The 21,423-nt window shown below is 37.6% G+C and overlaps 1 protein-coding gene across 1 annotated transcript in view; it reads left to right on the top strand.

Moving 5' to 3' along the window:
• LOC109109612 (leucine-rich repeat-containing protein 1-like) overlaps positions 1–21,423 on the top strand; it is a 44,534-nt gene that overhangs the window by 11,907 nt on the left and 11,204 nt on the right. The window contains exons 2-9 of the mRNA XM_042768349.1: positions 13,728–13,845; positions 15,486–15,564; positions 16,340–16,429; positions 19,482–19,538; positions 19,622–19,685; positions 20,364–20,438; positions 20,744–20,888; positions 21,148–21,266. Coding sequence (XP_042624283.1) covers positions 13,728–13,845; positions 15,486–15,564; positions 16,340–16,429; positions 19,482–19,538; positions 19,622–19,685; positions 20,364–20,438; positions 20,744–20,888; positions 21,148–21,266 — 747 coding nt within the window. The remainder of the gene's footprint in view (positions 1–13,727; positions 13,846–15,485; positions 15,565–16,339; positions 16,430–19,481; positions 19,539–19,621; positions 19,686–20,363; positions 20,439–20,743; positions 20,889–21,147; positions 21,267–21,423) is intronic.

Below are 21,423 nucleotides of genomic sequence, written 5' to 3' on the forward strand. Positions count from 1 at the left end.
ATTTTAAAGCTGGTACTTTTTATTAAAAAGTTACAAAGCATCGAGCTTTTTGCGATTACTGAACGGCAGTTGCACTTCAAATAATGAAGTTTACGCATTAAAAGAAGAACACAGACCAAGATCTTGTTTAGAAGAAGCCATATTAGTAATTATTATAAACGAGAATTGTTAACGATATTGCCAATATTCATACAGCTGACAGCTTTACCTGTTCTAGTTTGTTCAAGTTGTGCACGAAATAGACGCTGTATTTTCTGCACGTTCCCTTCTTACGTCTCCGTCATTTCTCTCTCGCTGCACAGCGGAGCTGCGTTTATCAGACTGTGTGCGGCAGCACTGATGTGCGGCAGAGATGAGGACTGTCTGAAACTCTCTTTTTCCACTAAAATTTTGATGCGCATCGTCTGTTTAATACGTGAACATAACAAAAGATCTGATCGCAAATCAGTTAGGAAAAAAGGCATTACATTCAAATTTTTAAGTTATAACATGTAAATATATACCCAGATAGCATTAACACTCGGGCTGATTCTGGCTGAAATGCGTCTCTGTCGGTTCAGTCTCGGCATCGGTGAGAAGATAATGGGCCAGAGCCACGCCGACTCTACAAAACACTTCTGGCTGACAGACGGCTTTTTCTCTATGGGGCGATCTCGGCTGAAAGCTGTTGTACACGCGGCAGGTCCACACTCGGTGTAGTTGTGTGTATTAACCTTCGGCCCGAGTTCGTTTTATCACAGACGGGGCACTGCTAGAATGAAGCAAATCATCCGCCTGAGAAAACTTGTTTAGCGGTTAAATCCTGAGGAACTTTCGGCGGGTAGTCGCCAGTGGCGACCTCAGCAAAAACGTCACTCGCAAATTAATATTTATGGTCGCAAATGCGACTGTTTTAGTCGCAGTTTGGAGCCCTGCCTTTATGTGTATAGTGCTTTATACAATACTGGTTGTGTCAAAGAAGCTCAAACAGGAAAATAGTTTGAAAATAATAGTGATTTTTTTCCAGCTAAAATCCTCTAAAGTTCTCTTCCAATAGTGTCTGTGCAATCAGTTAAGCGTTCCCAGCTAAGCAAGCCAAAGGCGACAGCGGCAAGGAACCAAATCTCTGGTTCCCATGGTCTAGTGCCGATGATCATTGAGGTGATGAGGTCTATATATATAGTTTATATATATAAGTTTTTAGCACACAATGCAATGCAATGCAATTCCATTAATGCCGACATCATTTTGTAGTCTATTCAAAAGAATGTTGTGGTTGATAGTGTCAAACGCAGCACTAAGATCCAGTAGCACTAATAGAGAAATACAACAATGATTGGATGATAAGAGCAGGTCATTTTAGGGCTCCAAACTGCAACTAAAACGGTCGCATTTGCGACCAAAAATATTAAATTGCGAGTGAAGTTTTTGCTGAGGTCGCCAGAAATGGCCTATGTATTTATTTACAACTAAAAAATTTGCATGTAATAACCTTTTTTCCTGTGAAGTTTTTGAGGTCGCCACTGGCAACTTAAAAACTGGTATTATGTATTCACATCAGTTGTAATGGATAATGGATAAGCTGATTTCCAAATGTGTTGTTTTAATCATTTTCCTGATAATCTCTGTGCACAATCGCAGCGCTTGCTACCATGATATTAAACTGAGATGATGTTAATTTTCACATGAGTTTTAAATGAAAAAAGAGTTTTAAACAGGTGCAGAATGTGCTCTTCAAACATAAATAGCTAGATGATAAAAGCTTAAACAAACTAAACAGATTGTTTGCGTTAAATGCGGTATTAGTGGATTCAATATCGAATGTTTTTATGTTGATTTGCATGTAATACCTTTTTTCCTGATTGTTTTGTGATCGCATCATTTGCTATGTTCACGTATTAAACTGAGATGATTCACATCAAAGTTTTAATGGAAAAAAAGAGTTTCAAACAGTTCTCATCTCTGTCGCACAACAGCGCTGACAAACACCTGATAAACGGAGTTGTGCGGCGCGAGAGAGATCGAAATGATGGAGACATAATAAATGAAGGTGCAGAAAAGCAGAGTCTATTTCATGCACAACTTAAACAAACTACAACAGGTAAAGCTGTCAGCTGTGTGGGTATTGGCAATATCGTTAACAATTCTCGTTTATAACCATTACTGATATGGCTTCTTCTTAACAAGATCTTGCTGTCTATGCTGTGTTCTGTTAATGCATGAACTTAATTATTTGAAGTAATCAAGTTATAAGTAATCGCAAAAAGCTTTGTGGTTTGTTACTTTTTAATAAACAAAGTATCAGCTTTAAAATTATTCAATTCATAAAGAAATACAAACAATAAATACAGTTTTGGAGCTCTTTAATGTGGCAGGTGTGATTGCTTGAGCGCCTCAGTTCAAGCGGGAAGTAACCCATTTAATCTTTCTCTTTACTACTATAGTACATAATGAACATGAATTAACACAAAAGGTAGCCTATTTTATAAGAGAGCTTACTGCACAACTTACTGAAATGTCTTATGTAAAAGCTCACTCACTGTTTCAAGCTGTGGAAAACGTGAAAAGCTTGTAAAAATTGCAGTGTAATATACATTTACCTCAGAATAACCATTCGGTGTCCATAAGCTCATCAGTCAGCTAAAAAAATAACTATAAAGAGGAGCATTTTGCTATTTTTATGTGCTATTGCATTTTAATATTTTTACTTAACCTGTTGTCTACATGATTCAACTCCTCCTATAAAATTTTACTAATTAAGAAAAACTGACTGAAAGTGTGAAAGACATACACTCTTAAAAATAAAAGTGCTTAAAAGGTTCTTCACAGAACCATTTTTGGTTCCACAAAGAACCGTTCAGTCAAAGGTTCTTTAAAGAACCATCTCTTTCTCAACTTTTTATAATCTGAATAAACTTCTTTTGCCAAAAAGAATCTTTTGTGAAAAAAGTGTGTATGACAACATTTACAGGATGTATCGAGGAGAAGCCCAAACTACACTTAGTGGCCAAGTGATGCTTATGGTCCATAATATTGGTGCAGATAATGAACAATTCTTTGTGACTGTATATTTCAAGTTGGAAAAGACATTTAGTTCCCACTTTAAGTGCACCTTAGTGCCCAGGTCATCTACAAGTAGGGCTGGGCGATATATCTAACGATATGATCATGCGCATCTAGTCAGTCAATCTGGTTCCATGATTACCGCTAAATCGCCATCACCTGCTTTCAAATGGAGTGCCATTTAATAGACAGAGCCGTAGATCACTGACAAGCTACGCAATATCGCGTTCATTATCGAAGGCGATTCATCTGGGATAACGAACGCGATATTGCGTAGCTTGTCAGTGATCTATGGCTCTGTCTATTAAATGGCACTCCATTTGAAAGCAGGTGATGGCGATTTAGCGGTAATCACGGAACCAGATTGACTGACTAGATGCGCATGATCATATCGTTAGATATATCGCCCAGCCCTATCTACAAAATGGATTAAAATGCTGATAAAGTCAAGAAAAGATAAGACATAAACACATGACAGTATGATTGAAATTTTAAAATGTAAATAATAATAATAATAATATAATAAATAAAACACGTTTATCCTGTGGCACCTACAAAAATAATTTGGCACCTTTGTTTTGTTTGGAGCCCTTCATTTGTAACTCAGATGAGAGCTGTCTCAGTACTATGATACGGTCTAAATCCTGACTGGAAATCCTCAGAGATGCAATTTCTCTTCAAGAAGGAACATAGCTGAGAGGATTAACTACAGTACATGTTAACTTTAAATTTTGAAAGTCTATTCCTAAAGGTTGAAATTAACATTCTAACAATGAACAGTACTTATTTAGCTAGCATTTACAAATGCACTCTTATTGTGAAGTATTAACATTTCATATTGAGCCATGCTTAAGGATGGCCATCTTTAATTATCTACACAAAGGCCACACCATATGTGTATTGCATGTATACTCTCCCACTTTATTTGCTTATATTTCAGGGCTCACAAAATTTTACAATCCCTGGTAGCCCTTCGGGCAGGTACACTTCAGATTTTGGTAGGCCAAAAATTAATTTAACTGGCCCAAATAAAAAAAAGACCCTTTTTATTTTTATTTATTTATTTATTTTAATAAATAAAAACAGAAGTTTTAATGTCAATCAAAAATACAAAAGTAGGAATATGAAGGAAGGAATTGTATTTCACTATTTACAGGGCATCTGCAGGAATTTTTTTTAAAGTAAATTTAAGGCAATTTATGACCCATTTTAAGAGCTGCACAAGTAAAATTGACACATTATGAGTGGGGTTGGACAATGTCTATGGTAATATAAAGTTGAGCCATAAATTTACATGATTTACAGTTCAGATACAGGTTTTCACAAAAACAAAAATCTTATACAACAGCATTTAAGCATTTAGACCATTGTTATGAAAAGGGATAAATCAAGCACATAAATTGTCAGTTTAAAATGTATGAATATTATTGTCTTAATTGTTTAGATTTTTAGAAGGCACATTAACTTCTTTCTCATTTACAACTCTGTGTTTGCTGCATAAAAGCACAAGTTGATATTTGCATGGAGCTGACCATAAACAGCAAGAAAGGCTTGCTGGAAATGCAAATTCATTCTCTGCCATGAGATGGTGCTTTAAGGCCAATTTATACTTCTGCGTCGGGTGCGCGTAGTAGGTACGGCGTAGCATACGCATTGACGTGTACCATACGTCGTACCCTTCGCCGTACCCTGACGCGCACCTCCTAAAAAATGTAACTACGCGTCGCAACGACGCAGACTGCAAGATCTGTGATTGGTCGGCTTGGTAGTATCACGTTTCCTCCTACGCATTTCCGGAATGATCTTCTGCACTCTGGACCGCCCGGCATTTTAAAATTCCGAAATTCATTGAAGAGCCAACATGGAAATGGACCAAGTGACCAAGCGATTAATTGAAGAAGTGAGGAAATACAGCCATCTGTATGACTCCTCTTCGCGAGATTAAAAAGACTGCCAGATGGCAGTGAATTTGTGTATGTAAACACAGTGGAACCTGCTCGCGTCAACTAGCGTTTCGGCAGTGTAACTGCAGAGCAAAACAGACATACGCAGAAGTATAAATGCTCACGACGGCGTCGCCTACGTGCGTAGCCTACGACGTACACTACGGCGTACACTCGACGCAGAAGTATAAATTGGCCTTTAGGAGCGCTGAAATATTTCAGTTTCCCCAGTAACGGCTGTACACAAAGCAGCTCCGTGCTCATTAAGCGCTGCTTTATCAGGAATTATAAAGCAATTATAATAGGTAAAATGAAATTAATATGCAGTGACACATTTCTGAGGACAGTCGGAGCCCCTTCAGATACATTCAAATAAAGACATTTCATTTTGACGTGAAACGTGCAGCGCTCATATTTATTCAATGACATCATTGCCTTTTGAAGTTTAATCCAGCCGTACAGCGACTCTTGTCTTTCCTTCCAGCTGTAAGACCTCTTGAAATGATAATTAAGACATTTCTTATACCTTTTAATGTATTTAAAACTTTTTATAGCCTTAAGTTTGATACAACTCACTTTAGGAGTTTTTAAGGGAGATCTGCATTTAAAGGGGTCATATGATGCGATTTCAATTTTTCCTTTCTCTTTGGAGTGTTACAAGCTCTTGGTGCATGAAGAAGATCTGTAAAGTTGCAAAGACTAACGTCTCAAATCCAAAGAGATATTCTTTATAAAAGTTAAGACTCTGCCACGCCCCCCTAAAACTGCTCATTGTAACACGCCCCCACATCTCTACGTCACTATGTGGAAATATTTGCATAATGCCACCCAAATGTTCACGCAAAGAAAGAAGGCGTGGTTTCAGTAACCGCAGTTAGTGTCAGCCATGTCAGGGAGATGCTGTGTGTATCCAGGTGAAAGCAAAAGAACTTTATTTGGCCCTCCGAAAGTAGATGCATTTAGGAATCTTTAAGATTACTTACAACACAACAGCAACGCACCGTGGATGACCGTTTCGTGAACCTAGGAGAGGAGATAATTACGACAATCTTAGATGCATTTAGGAATCTTTAAGATTACTTACAACACTTAGTTTAAGTGTTTGCTGTTGACTGTTCAAATGCGGATTTATGCACGTCGCGTGTGTGTGTGCGTATGTGTGCACGTGCATGTTAGATAGAGAGAGAGAGAGAGAGAGACAGGGTCACAGTGGAGTCAGCTGTCTTAACCGTCCGTGAGTTGTGTACTGCAAACACATACAAGCTTCATCACTGTGTCTGTCACCGTCACATGACTCTGTTCCCCTTTTGGGCTTGAATTGATGGTAAAACTAAGGACATTATTAGCTGTCTTTACATTTATTTTGAAAGTTGAAGCTCGCGATTATGGAAAGGGGTGTTACATTTCCGACGAGTGCTTGCGATGTTCGGCCAATCACAATGCACTGGGTCAGTTGGCCAATCAGAGCAGACTGCGCTTGTCAGAAGGAGGGACTTTGTAGAAAACGACGCGTTTGAGAGAGGCATGGCATAGAGGACCTACAGTAATTTACAGTATTTGAAAAATAATGTTTTTTGAACATTAACCCTTTAACGTCCATTGTAACCACACGGTTGACCTTTTTTTTAGATCAAATTACTGTAATTAAAACCAGAGTCGGACAGTAACGGAGTACATTTACTTGAGTACAGTACTTAAGTACAATTTTGAGGGATCTGTACTTTACTCGAGTATCATTTTTGGGGAGTACTCATGAATTTACTCAAGTACATTTGAGAGGCAAATATTGTACTCTTTACTCCGCTACATTTCTATCCATAACTGTAAGTACCCGTTACTTCTTCGGCCCCGTCCACACGGAGCTTACCCCAATCCAATCTTTTTTTTTCCTCATCTCAAGAAATATCCGCGTCCACACGAAACTGCAAAACGATGTAGTATACATGCCAGACCAGCATGTGGCGCTGTAATTCTGCCACAGAGATACACTAAAAACGGAGAAGAAGACTTGGACTATGCTCATAAACCTTGCGCGTGGTTAACAAACGAACATGGAACAATTTATTTATTTACTGTGTTAATGTTAGTTAATAAAAAGACAATCGTTCAGTGTTTGTTCATGTTTTTGTTGCTATTACGTGACATAACGGTGTCTGATTAGGGCGAGACGTGGGCTGATGACTTCTTCATTTCAGAAAATATACAGATTCGCCGTCCAGACGAAAACGCATGGGCGGCGTTTTCGAATGTATCCAGTCTGGGACCCGCTTTTCAAAAAACATCGGTTTCACTCTTCCAAAACGCCGGATTCCGTGTGGATGAAACGCCTATCCGATAAAAAAATTGTGCGACGGAAAAAAAGAAAAATCTTGGAAATTTGTTGTTTCCCTCTTAAACGTGATTGGATCAGCAATCACATTCAGCTATCCGCCAAAGACTTCATGACATTTGATTGAATTGAAGTACAGTACACACACACAGAGAGTTGTCACACATAGATGTGTGTGTGAGAATGGTGTTATTCAGCTGAAAGTATTTCTCCTGCCTTTGCCTGTATGTCTGTGAGATGAAGGGGGCTTAAAGGTTTAGTTCAGCCAAATATTAAAATTATGTCATTAATGACTCACCCTCATGTCGTTCCAAACCCGTAAGACCTCCGTTCATCTTCGGAACACAGTTTAAGATATTTTAGATTTAGTCCGAGAGCTTTCTCTCACTGTCTACATGACTACATCATCAAAGTAGTCCAGCGCGTTCACAGCACTGCAGTTTAGTGATATTCGGTTCGCGAACGAATCACTCGATGTAACCGGATCTTTTTGAACCAGTTCACCAAATCGAACTGAATCGTTTTAAACAGTTCGCGTCTCCAATACGCATTCCACAGATGAATTAAGCTGTTAACTTGTTTAATGTGTCTGACACTCCCTCTGAGTTAAAACAAACCAATATCCCGGAGTAATTCATTGACTCAATCAGTACACTGACTGAACTGCTGTGAAGAGAGAACTGAAGATGAACACCGAGACGAGCCAGATAACGAACGAAAGATTGACTCGTTCTCGAGTCAAGAACCGGTTCAAGGAACCGCCTTCATGTTAAATACATGAAGTACTTTACCTCATGTATTTAACATGAAGGTGTTTCCATGTACTTCAAGTACATGAAATTTTTTGTTACATGTTCTACATGCACCACATTGTTTCCTTTTATGTAATATAAAATTTGTTATAATAAAGATAAAGAAAAAAGAAACATGAATAAGTCTCATTATTATCACAATAATTCTTATTAATAAATATGTATTATGTATTTACTTATGTGTATTTAACTTGCCTCTGACCCGCCCCAAACCCTACCCCCATCTGTCGAGTCCCACCCCCGCGCTCACAACAGATGAGCAGATGCTATTTTTGGACCAAAATGTATTTTCGATGCTTCAATAAATTCTAACGGACCCTCTGATGTCACATGGACCACTTTGATGATGTTTTTATTACCTTTCTGGACGTGGACAGTATACCATACATACATTTTCAATGGAGGGACAGAAAGCTCTCGGACTAAATCTAAAATATCTTAAACTGTGTTCCGAAGATGAACGGAGGTCTTACGGGGTTGAAACGACATGAGGGTGAGTCATTAATGGCATAATTTTCATTTTTGGGTGAACTAACCCTTTAATACTGTCACTCAAATTAGCTGAATTTTATTTTTCCTTATTTGTACGCTGACCTAAACACAGCTGATTAGCTGATTTTCTTTAATCATTATTATTTTCTCTTCTATGCTGCGTGTATAACGGTCAGGGTTCAGAGGTGTGTCAGAACATTGCTATATTGCCTTCTTTGCTGATTTAGGTTTATTGATTTGATTGATGAAAAAACTGAGAAACTCACATGTACACACAATTCTTAGCTGAATTTTCTTTTGTGATATTACACATCAATGTAAGGTGAGCATTTGCTTTGATGTTCTTGAGTATGCGGTGTGTTTAACACAGTCAGGTTCAAATGTGGGTGCAAAAATTCCATTAAAACTCTAGCACAGGTTTGTCAGAGCGTTGCCATTGTGCGCAACTGAGAAATGTTAAATAAAGCAACATGGTAAAAAGATGAAAATGACTTGATTTTACTTTCAATTCCTTTTACATTCTCCAAGGTATTATCATTAAAATTTTTCATAACTCCATGTAGGACGTTTTTCTGTACATAAATGTAAGCACTGTGGCAGTAGTAATGCAATATTTAGAAAATGTACTCTTGATACTCAAGTACTTTTAAAAACAAGTACTTCAGTACTTTTACTTAAGTAGACATCTGACTGTAGTACTTTTACTTGTACTTGAGTAAAATTTAGCAAGGGGTATCTGTACTTTTACTCAAGTAATAAAGCTGTGTACTCTGTCCGCCTCTGATTAAAACTAGCCAAACCCCATTTTTTTTATTTGTTTTTGCTCAAGTCTCATTGAATAGAGTGTGTAATGGCAATTATATCCACTGGGTGGCACTGCAGCAAAAATATATTGTTGCTGAAAAGCCGCGACAAAACCGGGATGTATTGACGTGACACCTCTCTTCAAACACTACCTGCAAGTAACGTCAAACATTGAGATTAAAACAATTGAATTTTAAATGGCAAAATCATGGTGATAAAATGTATATTTGTTTTTACCTTAGAAAATGTGCTCGACTGCTCAGTTGAGTTGCCCAGTTAGGGTAAAATGAACTGAATGCAAGCTATACTCAGCAACGCGATCATAACTTGGAATAGCACTGCGCAAGATCATAGATGAAGTTGTTACTTTGTCTGAACAAAAACCAATACTTTGTTGCATATCACAGAACATCATATCAATAATTTATTCTATTATATTTATATAATATTGCATTGACTATTTGCCTTTTACCTTACATTTTATACAGATTGTCACTACGTAGATCCATTATTTATTATTTGTAATGTAATTTAATTATTATTTTGTTTATTGTTTGTATTATTTTGGTTTGATGTATTTGCTCATTTGCGCAGTTATATCATAGGGTAAGTACTGTATAGATTAGATGTTTGTAATTGGTGCTCAGGATCTGCCAATCATTCGCCATCATCCTATCAGACATTTCTCCTCACTCTGTGTATGTGGTAAGTGAACTTTCATGTACAGTAATGCAACAGGCTACCGCTAGCAAGCGCCCAACCTTTTAGTGGCTCTGTAGAACGTGTTATTTGTTTCATGCTTCAGGCACACCCCTAACTCCGCTCCCCTGATGTCATCGTCCATCACAATGTTTCACTGTAGACTTCGTCCGATGCCAAATTGGTAGACATCGCCCAACCCTAGTACATTATACATATTGTTTCGTTGACTTGGCATCTGAAGTGTCCCATTCTGTGCAGCCTCACGTATCAAAACAAACAGCACGAGGTGTCATTGATTCTGCCTCTAGAAGCCACTCTCATGTTGTATAATGACAGCAGACCTTCAGCCTCTCCAGCAACGGATGCAACCCAGAAAAAACTTATCGTATGGATTTATGCCAATAACCGATAGTGTCAGCAATTAACTATCAGTGTCGGATTAATCGCTTAATTGGTTGACCTCAAATCATTTTGTGTTTTTATATAAAAAAGGTAATCTAATAAAATTCTGCTACTTATTCTACTACTATTAATAATATAAAACACGCTAAGGTCTGATAAGCTGCTGCTTGTCTGTGTTTGCCAGAGCTCATGTGCTTCTATCAAAATGTAGATAAGTGAGTGCTAGCCAATGATATTGCTGTTTGTATGCTATTCCCAGCCGTTTCTGTAGAAACCAGCCAACAGTAGCCTCTGCTTGTTCTTAATGAGTATTAAAGAATATTCGCATTGCGTTACTTGCGCTAGATTACTCTCGTGAATTAGGGCTGTGCGATATGGACAAAAACACCTATTGCGATTTCTTTGATCAATTTTGTGATTTTTCGATTTTAATCACGATTTTGACACACACAGATAGCTTTACAGTCATAAATGCATTCAGTATGAATTTGAAACATATTTCCAAAAGAAAACCAATTAGAGCTTTATCAAAAAGTTGTAACATGTCTCTAGAACAGACATAAGTCAAAATAATCACTAAGTAAAGGTGTTACAAATTGTCTAGACATATGGCAATAAAAAAAAAATTAAAAAAAATTCCGTGTCCAGGGATTTTTTTTTCTTTTTTGCCATGCATTGGTCATAGAGCTCATTGTAGCGGTGCCTCAGGTGTTGAAATAGATTTGTTATACATCATACACGTCACACGTACTCCGTCTGCAGTGCGTATACAGTATATGTATATGTATACAGTATGTGTATGCGGCGCATTATTGTAACGCGAAGGCACATTAAAATAATGCGCGAGCCTCTCTGCTCGCATGCAGATTTCCTTTGCTCTGTCACAAAACCAGATGCACACGCTCAGATACACGCTGCTCTCGCCCGGAGAGAGTGCGCACACTTAAAACATGTCTCCTCTCGCTCAAATTGCGTCCTGTGCACTCACAACTTTCTCTATGCTCATGTGCTATATTTTCACACCTTTCTATTTCTTATCTTTTCTGTTCACATCTTTCGCATATTTTTTCGCATACAGTGTGAACGCTCTGATACGTTAACATGGCCCGGAAAAAAATACGCATCACAAAGAGTGTGTTCGGTTCTCTCCATTTAGGCGCGCTGCATTCTGATTGGATTGGATAGCATACTGCAGGAGGTCGGGGCCGTGGAAAATCATGCTATAAAGCGATTTAGAAATCGTGCACGCTCAAATCGTGATATTTATGATGATTTCGATTAATCGCACAGCCCTAGCGTGAATCCCTCATTCTTGGGGACTTTAATAAAGCCAATCTCTCCCGTGAACTGCCAAAATACAGACAGCATGTTACATGTCCCACCAGAGACAGTAATATATTGGATCACTGTTACACCACAATAAAGGATGCATATCACTCTGGTCCATGAGCAGCTTTGGGGTGCTCTGATCACTGTTTGGTTCATCTTATACCAACCTACAGGCAAAAACTTAAATCTGCTAAACCTGTAGTAAAGACTATAAAGAGATGGACCAACGAAACAGAGTGTGCTTTAAAAGCCTGCTTCAACCTCATTGATTGGAGTGTTTTTGAAGCTGCTACCACCGATTTGGACTAACTCACAGAAACTGTAACATCCTATATTAGTTTCTGTGAGGATATATGTATTCCTACCAGGACTTATTTAACATTCAACAATAATCACGGAAAATCATGCTATAAAGCGATTTAGAAATATAAAATATAAGAGGATGCATACAGAAATGGGGACAGAGTCTTGTATAATCAGGCCAGGAACACACTGAACAAAGAGATTAGAATGGCTAAAGGACCTACTCTAAAAAGTTGGAAGATCAGTTCACTTCCAATGACTCAACTTCAGTGGAAAGGGCTGAGAGCCATTACCAACTACAAGACACCATCCCCCTGCACTGATAATGTTATACTAAATGTTATACTTCTAATGTTATACTAAAACAAAAACAATGGAAAAACCCTTAAGATAACATGTAGAAAGAAAAAAAAACATATCTTAAGCGTGCAGAACATAAGTGGACTTTGTACGATTAATTGGCCCTTTGAACGATTATGTAATTGTGGCATCCATAATTGTAATCGCGATTAGAAATTTTATTAATTGTGCAGCCCTAGTTTACATGCATAATCATCAAGACGGTAATTTTGTACATTTGTGTGTGTTTGACACAAAGTGCAATTTGGTACTCGCGAGCTGTTCGTGAGGTGGCCTTTTGTGTGCGCTTTGAGTGTGCATGAGCGCTGAATGGTTTAAACACCGGCAAGACTTTAAAACAAATGCAAATTATAACCTTTAGTGATGATGCGACACTGCCTTGATGGTGCAAGTGACAATTGCTGTGTCAGCTGTGCAGCGTGAATGTAGTGCAGTCTAGGGATGCAGTGATTAACCGATTTTACTATTAACCTTGCTTTTTAAACGTTACGGTTAATTAATCGTAAAAGCTCCGCTATACAGAGTTTTTTCCAACAAAGAAATGCCTGAAGGCGATAGTGTCGGATCATTTTGGGTTGAGTTGAACATGCAGAAGGTACAGTATAAGCACTGCTGAAGAGATGCTGCAGGCAATTGTTTGTTATGGGCTCTGCTATCTCTCTCACTGTGCTGTTTTATGGGGTGCTTCAAATGCACTTTTTTCCTCGTGTCAGTCATGGTGCCAGTGAGAGGTGGGAGGAACTGAACAAGTAGGTCATGCAGATAGACATGAATAGCGGATTACATCACAGAGAGCCATACACTGAGCTGCTTTTGCCAGGCCACTGGACATTAGTAATTACTAACCTAATAAACTAGTTTAGTTTTTGTGTGTGAATTGATTGCGGGACATCTAGATGTGGTTCTGTTTGTTGTCCTTTTGTATGAGGTGTTTCTTGTGTGTCTTGTACTTCTAGACCAACACATCAATAATACTCAAATGTGAGTCAGTACAGCATCAGAATTACCCATAATCCTCTCTAAACACCCTCCTGATTTGCATAGGCTATGTTTGAAATAGCATTCTAGTGTACTATTCTTACTTTTTTTGCAGTATTTACTGTACTTTTTTTTGTATGTAAGAAATAACTGGATTGGCAAAATATGTATTATACATAAACTTATTCAAACTGCAGTAGCAATTAATTGGTGTTTCTTGCTCTGTTTCAGCCATTTTTCAATTTGACTAAGCTGAGAAAACTTGGCCTAAGTGACAATGAGATCCAGCGGCTGCCAGGAGATATAGCTAACTTCAGCCAGCTCGTAGAGCTAGACATCTCTCGAAATGGTAAGAAGCCCTTTGGTTTATCAGACCACTGTTTAATTACTTTACGTGTCTGTGAGAGACTTTGGCCTCCAGTGTCTTGCCCTTCCCACACGCTTCCAGCATATGCCCAGCATATTTCAGCAGCTGGATTTCTGTGCTCCACATTTACATAAAACATTTAAGCATCATTCACAGTAATTCCCAGCCTGGATCGCAGCATCTCCACGCCCAAAATTCACTCCTTGTTTCAGCTATTTTTACTATTGTTGATCAAGTGACATTTTTAAAACTAGACTTCATGGTTTGTGGTGTCTTGTGGTTTGAAATGACCTGTGTCTTAAAGCGATATTTCACGAAAATATAATTCTGCCCCCATTTACTCTCCTGCATCTCTTTCTAAATTTGTTTGACTTTATTTCTTCTTCTATACAGCATAGATGATATTTTGACATTTTTGAGCCGTACATTTAAAGTAAGTGGGGTTGAATGTTGTTTGGACTCAGATATAGAAGAAAGAAATGCATTCTGGTTGGTGAAGACAGGAGCGTGAATACTGAAAATGACTTTTCAGTTTTCATTTCATTGTTTATGCTCTTTTTGTGTTTACACACTGTCTTGCCGTGCAGGTTCCTCTCTTATAAATGGACATCATATTATAGCTGAACTCTGATCTCTCTTAGTTATAGCACCATTTTTATGGCAGACACATAAATGATAGCTTCGTTCCAAACCCCTGTATGCTACCTTGCTGTCTACATAGCTTGGTATCTTGTAAGGAAGCATCTGAAATGGAACATGTAAAGGACCAAGATTTACAGCAATGAATGCTTCATGTTCTACAAATAAAAATTTAATTCAGTTTCTCCATAGGTAAATTGATTTTGAACTTTAACTTAATAAAGACAAACCTACTGTGAGCTACGAGGTTGTTAATCAGTGATATATGCTTTTGTTGAAACATCAGCCAGCATTACTTCAACAGATTTTTAAATGAATCATGTTTAACAGCAGAATTCCTGGTGGAAAAACGGCATTATCCGGAAATGTTCAGCAATCAGAGAATCACGATAAGGAAATTGCTGCAGAAGAACACTTAAGTGGCCCGAGCACTCCAGTGACGCAGTGCAAATTTCCCTCTGCTCTCAGAATATTCTGTAATATCTCTATTATATATGTTAGACATCTTTAAATTACAGTCCCTATGGGAAAAATCCATCTGGACCAAGGCCTCTGAAAAAATGGGTGAATAGTACTGTCACACTCTACAGCACTCCTCACTTGAAGAATACGCAACTAGCAGTTGATTCCAGTAGAGTGTTGCATTAACATTACACTGACAACGCAGTGCTCTACTAGTATAAAAATACATAGCACTCTCAGATGTTAAGTAAGATGGGAAATTGTTTTATTGATTAAAAGATTTGATTATTGTTTTTTTTTTTTATATGGTTCATTATTATTATTAATTATAAGTAATGTTTTAATGCCATCTTGCATGTTACTGTAAAGGATGCATGCTATGATAGCTTAAAATGTGGTCAAAGGAAGGCATCTTAAGATAGGCATCTCTACCCTTAATGTTGGAAGCCATTATTTCAACTAGAGCAGGGGTTTTATTGTTGTAAGTGGATTAAATCTGTTTCTTCTTCTTTTTTTCACAGAAATTATGGAACTCCCTGAAAGCATTTCATATTGTAAAACCCTCCAGGTAGCAGATTTTAGTGGAAATCCTCTGACAAGGTAATTGTGGATTTCAGCTTTTGTTTGATGTTCTGATCCTGTATAATTGCTGATATGTTTTATAATGAAGAAATACTGAAAACCAGTCAAATATTTACTAAAATACTGCTGTTTTCAGGTTATCTAAATTAACTACAGTTTTGTTCAGCTTTGCTGCTGTTACCCTAATTATGATGTTTGTGTTAGATAAATATTTATAGTTTGTAGTGTAATTAAAAAGATATTCCCCCATTAAATTGCTTCTGTATTTAGCTTCGTTTTTGTAAGTAGCTTGTAGTGAAGTTAAGTACTTTTTTTAAACAGAGAAGCATGTGTGTACTTTATCCATTTGAAATTCTGAGTAGACTACAGTTGCATGTCTTAATTGCCTGTCAAGGCATCCCTGAGGTTTATTGACGATATCCTAATAGCTGTGTTGTGCTTGACAGGTCATGTGTTATGCATTAGCACTGGATCCACTTTGGCCCAGTTTGCCAGTTTGTTCCCCCATTTTGCTGGATGTTACAGTGCTTGACTGCTTCTGTATTCTCTGGTCATTCTGTATCACACAACCATATGGTGTAGCTTTAGTTTACTGGCAGAACTTTCTTGTTAGCAATGATTTGTTTCGTTTTGTAAATTTGTTTTTATACAATAGTGAGTGATCATGTTTTGCTAGCGGGACCATGTTTATGATTCACTCCTCCATCTGTTCTTTCACCTGTCCGCCAGACCACTTCAGCAGAAATTCTCTGTTCCCTGTGCAAGTTGTGAGTTGTTTTTTATTTTGTTTCAGATTGCCAGAAAGTTTTCCGGAATTACGGAATTTAACATGCCTTTCCATCAATGACATTTCTTTACAATCACTTCCAGACAACATTGGAAAGTAAGTGTTTTCTCCTCTGTTGTGCATCTATCAGCTGCAGTATGTACTCCTTTTATTAGACCAGATAATCTGGCTTTTTGTTTGCAGTATTTAGAGGGATACTTTGTCTCGTGATATCAGCAGGGTTTGATCTAGCTCATGATCAGTAGAAATATGATTGCTGTTGGAAACTGACATAGACATTCAGTCTTTGAGATTAACTGACTTCATTCCCTATATCCACCCTAGCTGTGATGTCTGTCTTCTCTGTGTTGCTGTTGTAGGACACTCATCAGCAGCTGAGATGGCTGCAGTAATAATTATCCCACGACTTCATATGATATCAGAATGACTAAAACTACTAGTCTAACTTTAGACGATTGATTGCACATTTTCAGATTTTGGTAAAAGCATTTATCCTCAGGGACATTTTTGACGTGCACTGAGACTTACAGCTAGCGGTTTCTGTAGTTTAGGATATAGGTGGGTGATTTATTCAGCTGGTGAGTACTCATGACAGTATATCTCCATGACGACATATTGTTTCCCAAAAACAGTCCAGCATGTGAGTGGCTTGGCCTGTTATTCCAGATGTTCATATCACTTCTCACCATTGTCTCTGTAGTAACTTGGACTTCTTTCAGATTGAAATCTGGGAAACGTCTTGGTAACTTTTGTTTTTTTCCACGGCTCTCTTCATTTCCTGTGTAATTTCCTCTTCTGTGCCTGTCGGCCCTCTATCTCGCAGCTCAATGGCAGCCTCTTGCAATCTAAACCTTCAGAAAGTTCCTAGAAAAATAATGGAAATTCATTCATATGGCCAAGCTAGTCTGTTTTTGACCAGTGAGTTGATTTTCAGTAGAAGTTAATCAACTGGGAGACTCACTACTGTTAAACATCTAGACAGTATTTAACACAGTGTTGTTTGCCACTAACCTTTACTAGTCTGATGCACATGACTTTCACTGTTTCTGGTGTGACAAAATGATTACTGTTTGTTGATCATGGTTGTTTTAATCACTCACTAAATATAAAAAAAAAAAAAAAAAAAAAATGTCTCCTCAATGCTGCTCCAAATTAACTTTATCAGTATTTTTTGGAATATTTGTTTTTGTGATTTGTGACACAAGACCAAATATGTAATAAATAGTATTATTACTGTTAAAGAAAGAAATACGATATTTCATTTGCTTAAAAGAAATGAAGGATCTTTTTCGTTCTTTCTCTGCATTGCCATTATTATTTTCATTTTCATTATTTTCATTACCTATATATATATTTTTTTATTTTTTTTTTTTTTATTATTTGAAGGATTATATATATATATATATATATATATATATATATATATATGCCATTATTATTTTCATTTTCATTTTTTTAATTGATATTTATTTGTTTTGTTGTATTTGTTGTAAAGTAAAATATATGGGGGCGTTAAGAGAATTGTGGATGAATTTGTGCTTGCCTTACCTTAAACACAAGCACAATGCCTGTCGATGGTTTAATCTGGCTCAGTGAGGCAGAGGTGTTTTGTCAGTGAGCAGATATTATTATAGAGATCAATTCCAGAGTGTTCTTGTGATCTTTTAGCTGACTTTTCTTCTTATTGCATCCTCTCAGTCAGCATACTAAAGTCAGCTCAGTCACACATATGCATATTTGGCTGATAATTTTTTTGAATAGCAAACAAAAACATTAATGTGCATTAATGACACTATGACTGATTGCAGACAGTTATTACTGCAGTATTCAAAGGCTGAAATACTCCATTCTCTGCTGCCTTGAACAATAATCCTCTTTTTCGTCTCCGTTTTTATTTCAGGAGACAAACCTGATTAATGTCTGTGGGACTTTAGCTGTCTCTATTGCCTTGCCTTTAAAAGCGTGTTGAACTCTTGTCCGTTCTCCGGGTTAATTAAATGTTTGTGGAGTTATAGTGACACATAGCAGCATTTCCTGTTTTCGAAGTCAAGCTGTCCATGACTGGCTAAAGAGGTCAAATAGCCACACATTGCTTCTTTCATCTTACTTTTTTCATTTTTGTTTTGAATCCATCTACTGAGAAATTAAACCCTTTAACCCTGAAAGCTGTTTGTCTAGAAATGTGAGTGGTTTTGTCTCTGAATTACTGGCGTATGTTCAGTTTGAACAGGGAAGTCCTCTTGCCCTCCGGTTGACTGTTACTTCGCTTGGTGTAGGTTTTGTTTTTAAAACCAAATCAGGTTTTAAAAAGCAGAAAGCCTCCTGGAAGCCCTGAAATAAATAAACTGAAATGTCACTGTGAGGCTCCGAGCAGTGAGCATGCGCTGGAAGATTGTGATTGCTATCTCAGGATGTGTGTTATGTGTACTTCCCTTCCCTCTGTCACTCAGCGGATAGATGAACTTTATCTCAGTGCATATTATTTTTTAACAGAAAACGAGTAGACATTTCTGGTGGAGTTTGCATTGCTTACTCAGAACTTTTCAATAGTAGTCTATCTTGGTGTACACAAAAATATGAAGCAGGACAACTTTTTTCAACATTAATAATAATCAGGAATATTTCTTAAGCAGCAAATCAGCATATTAGAATGATTTCTGAAGGATCATGTGACACTGAAGACTGGAGTAATGGTGCTGAAAATTCAGCTATGATTACTGAAATAAATTACATTTTACAATATATTCACTTAGAAAACAGCTATTTTACTTTGTAAAAATATTTCAGAATATTACTCTTCTTACTGTATTTTTGATCAAATAAATGCAGCCTTGGTGAGCAGAAGAGACTTCTTTGAAAAACTTTTAATTATTCCAAACTTCTGACTGTATAATGTGCTTATGGTTGAGACATGATATCATTTAATAGTCTCTATGTGGACTTGGAGTAAGCTTTGTGTTGTGAATGTTACTCAAATAAAATATCAGTTCCATCTCTCTTAATGGTAATATGTACGTTGTGTGGCCCTGAAATGCAAATGAAATTCAGAAAACACATAAGGACAAAATAATCTACTGCTCAAAATGCATAATGGTTTTAAATATAACATTATACTGAATATTGTGCAATGTTTTTATCTTTCATCTAGCCTCTGTCACTTGGTATCACTGGAACTCCGAGAGAACTTGCTGACGTATTTACCAGAGTAAGTGTACGCCTCCTGACACTGCATATGTGTGTGCATAGGGCAAAAACAAATTCATATTTATTCCATTTTGTTTCTCTCAGGTCTCTGTCTCAACTTCATAAACTTGAAGAACTGGATGTTGGAAGCAATGAACTGTATAATTTGGTAAGTGTTGAGATTTTCATGACTAGCTCTAAATGGACTAATAACAATAATAATGACTTTGACTGCACAATGTGAACTGTCACGCCATCTCTGGAAATTTGTCTGATTATAGGGCTGAATATGAAGGCATTTCCACTATACATTTCATCCCAAAGTCAAAATAGAGTTTACTTTGCATAAAGAAATTGGGCCTCATGAAATGTGAGTAAATTCAGAGTAGGGATGTCACAATGTTAATTTTGACAATGCTGTTATTTTAGGGATGTTTGTAATTTAATTTTGTGTGGACCTTTATTTGTTTGGTTACTTGAATATCTTCTTTTGTGTTCAGCAGAAGAATGAAACTCATACAGGTTTGGAACAAGCACATTTTTGAATGAAAATCCTTTAATGTTCCTAAAATTTTTTTTTTTTTCTTCGTTTTAATTTTGGGGTGAAACATGTTTTCGGCAGGTCTCTTGAGATTCACACATTGATTGGACTGTTTGTCCAAGTCTGCAACCCTTGTTTCCATGAATGTGACCCCTGTTTTACAGAGGCTGGACTTAATACAGGCTACGTCGGAATGCCATTTCACGAATGTTTCGCATTGGCCTGCATTCTTGTGCACGTCGGTAACAGTCACCTGCTGTGTTCTCACTGCTCCATCTAAACTCTGTCAAACTTGTTTTCTTGCAGCCTGAGACAATAGGCTGTCTTGTCAGTCTGAAAGACCTGTGGCTGGACGGAAACCAGCTGTCTCAGATACCACCGGTAAAGTATTTCTGACATGTCCTGTTGATGTCATTTCCAAAAACTGTCAGTCTATCGGACCGTCGGATCTGTAACCACACTTGTTCTACTGCATAGATTTTGTAAACGTATGACTTCATCAGACATGTATTCTGCTCCTTTATATTATTTTACACTTGATTTGAACATAATGTTTATTATTAATCAAGCACGAGCTACTCGACTTCCTCAGTATCCTAGAGGCTTTTGTGTGGTTGCCTGTGTTTGCATACATGTTTACATTCGTGTGTGTGTGTTGGTGCGCGCATGTGCTTTCTCTGCCTCAGGAACTGGGGAGTATGAGAAGCCTTACGTGTCTGGATGTATCCGAGAACAAGTTAGAGCACCTGCCAGAGGAGATGGGGAACCTCCTCTCCCTCACTGACCTCCTGGTGTCCCAGAACCTCATAGACATGCTGCCGGAGAGCTTAGGTCAGTGTTCAGGACCCGACTACCAACTGCAGTGCCTGTGTGTTTGTTTATGTGTGCTTCTGTTTGATTGTTGTCCATGTTGAAGGATGGAGTTTGATTTTTCATTTAGAAAAAGCAGAGCTTATATTAATGGAACAGTTGTACTCGTGGTTAACCTACTGCTCCACTGTTGTTGTTGTTAAAAGCGCACAATAGTGAGCTGTGATGTTTGTTTTTGGTTTTATGCAGTAATTATACCGTAATGTATGTCTTCCCTTAGGAAAATTAAGACTGCTTTCAATATTGAAAGCAGATCAAAACCGATTAGTCCACTTGCCGGAGAGCATAGGCAACTGTGAAAGCCTTACAGAACTAGTGCTGACAGAAAACCAGCTGGTGGTAAGTTACGGCACCTGATCAATTATGACCAGGTCCATTATGTAATGATGCCCTTAAAAATAAAACTTGGCTTGCTTGTGTTAGGTAACTTGCTGGTGGTAAGTTACGCATTTTTATTTTAAAGTAGATACTTGCCTAAGTGATTGTCCTTTTTTTT

Source organism: Cyprinus carpio, chromosome A13 (genome assembly GCF_018340385.1).
Source record: "Cyprinus carpio isolate SPL01 chromosome A13, ASM1834038v1, whole genome shotgun sequence".
Lineage (NCBI taxonomy): Eukaryota > Metazoa > Chordata > Actinopteri > Cypriniformes > Cyprinidae > Cyprinus > Cyprinus carpio.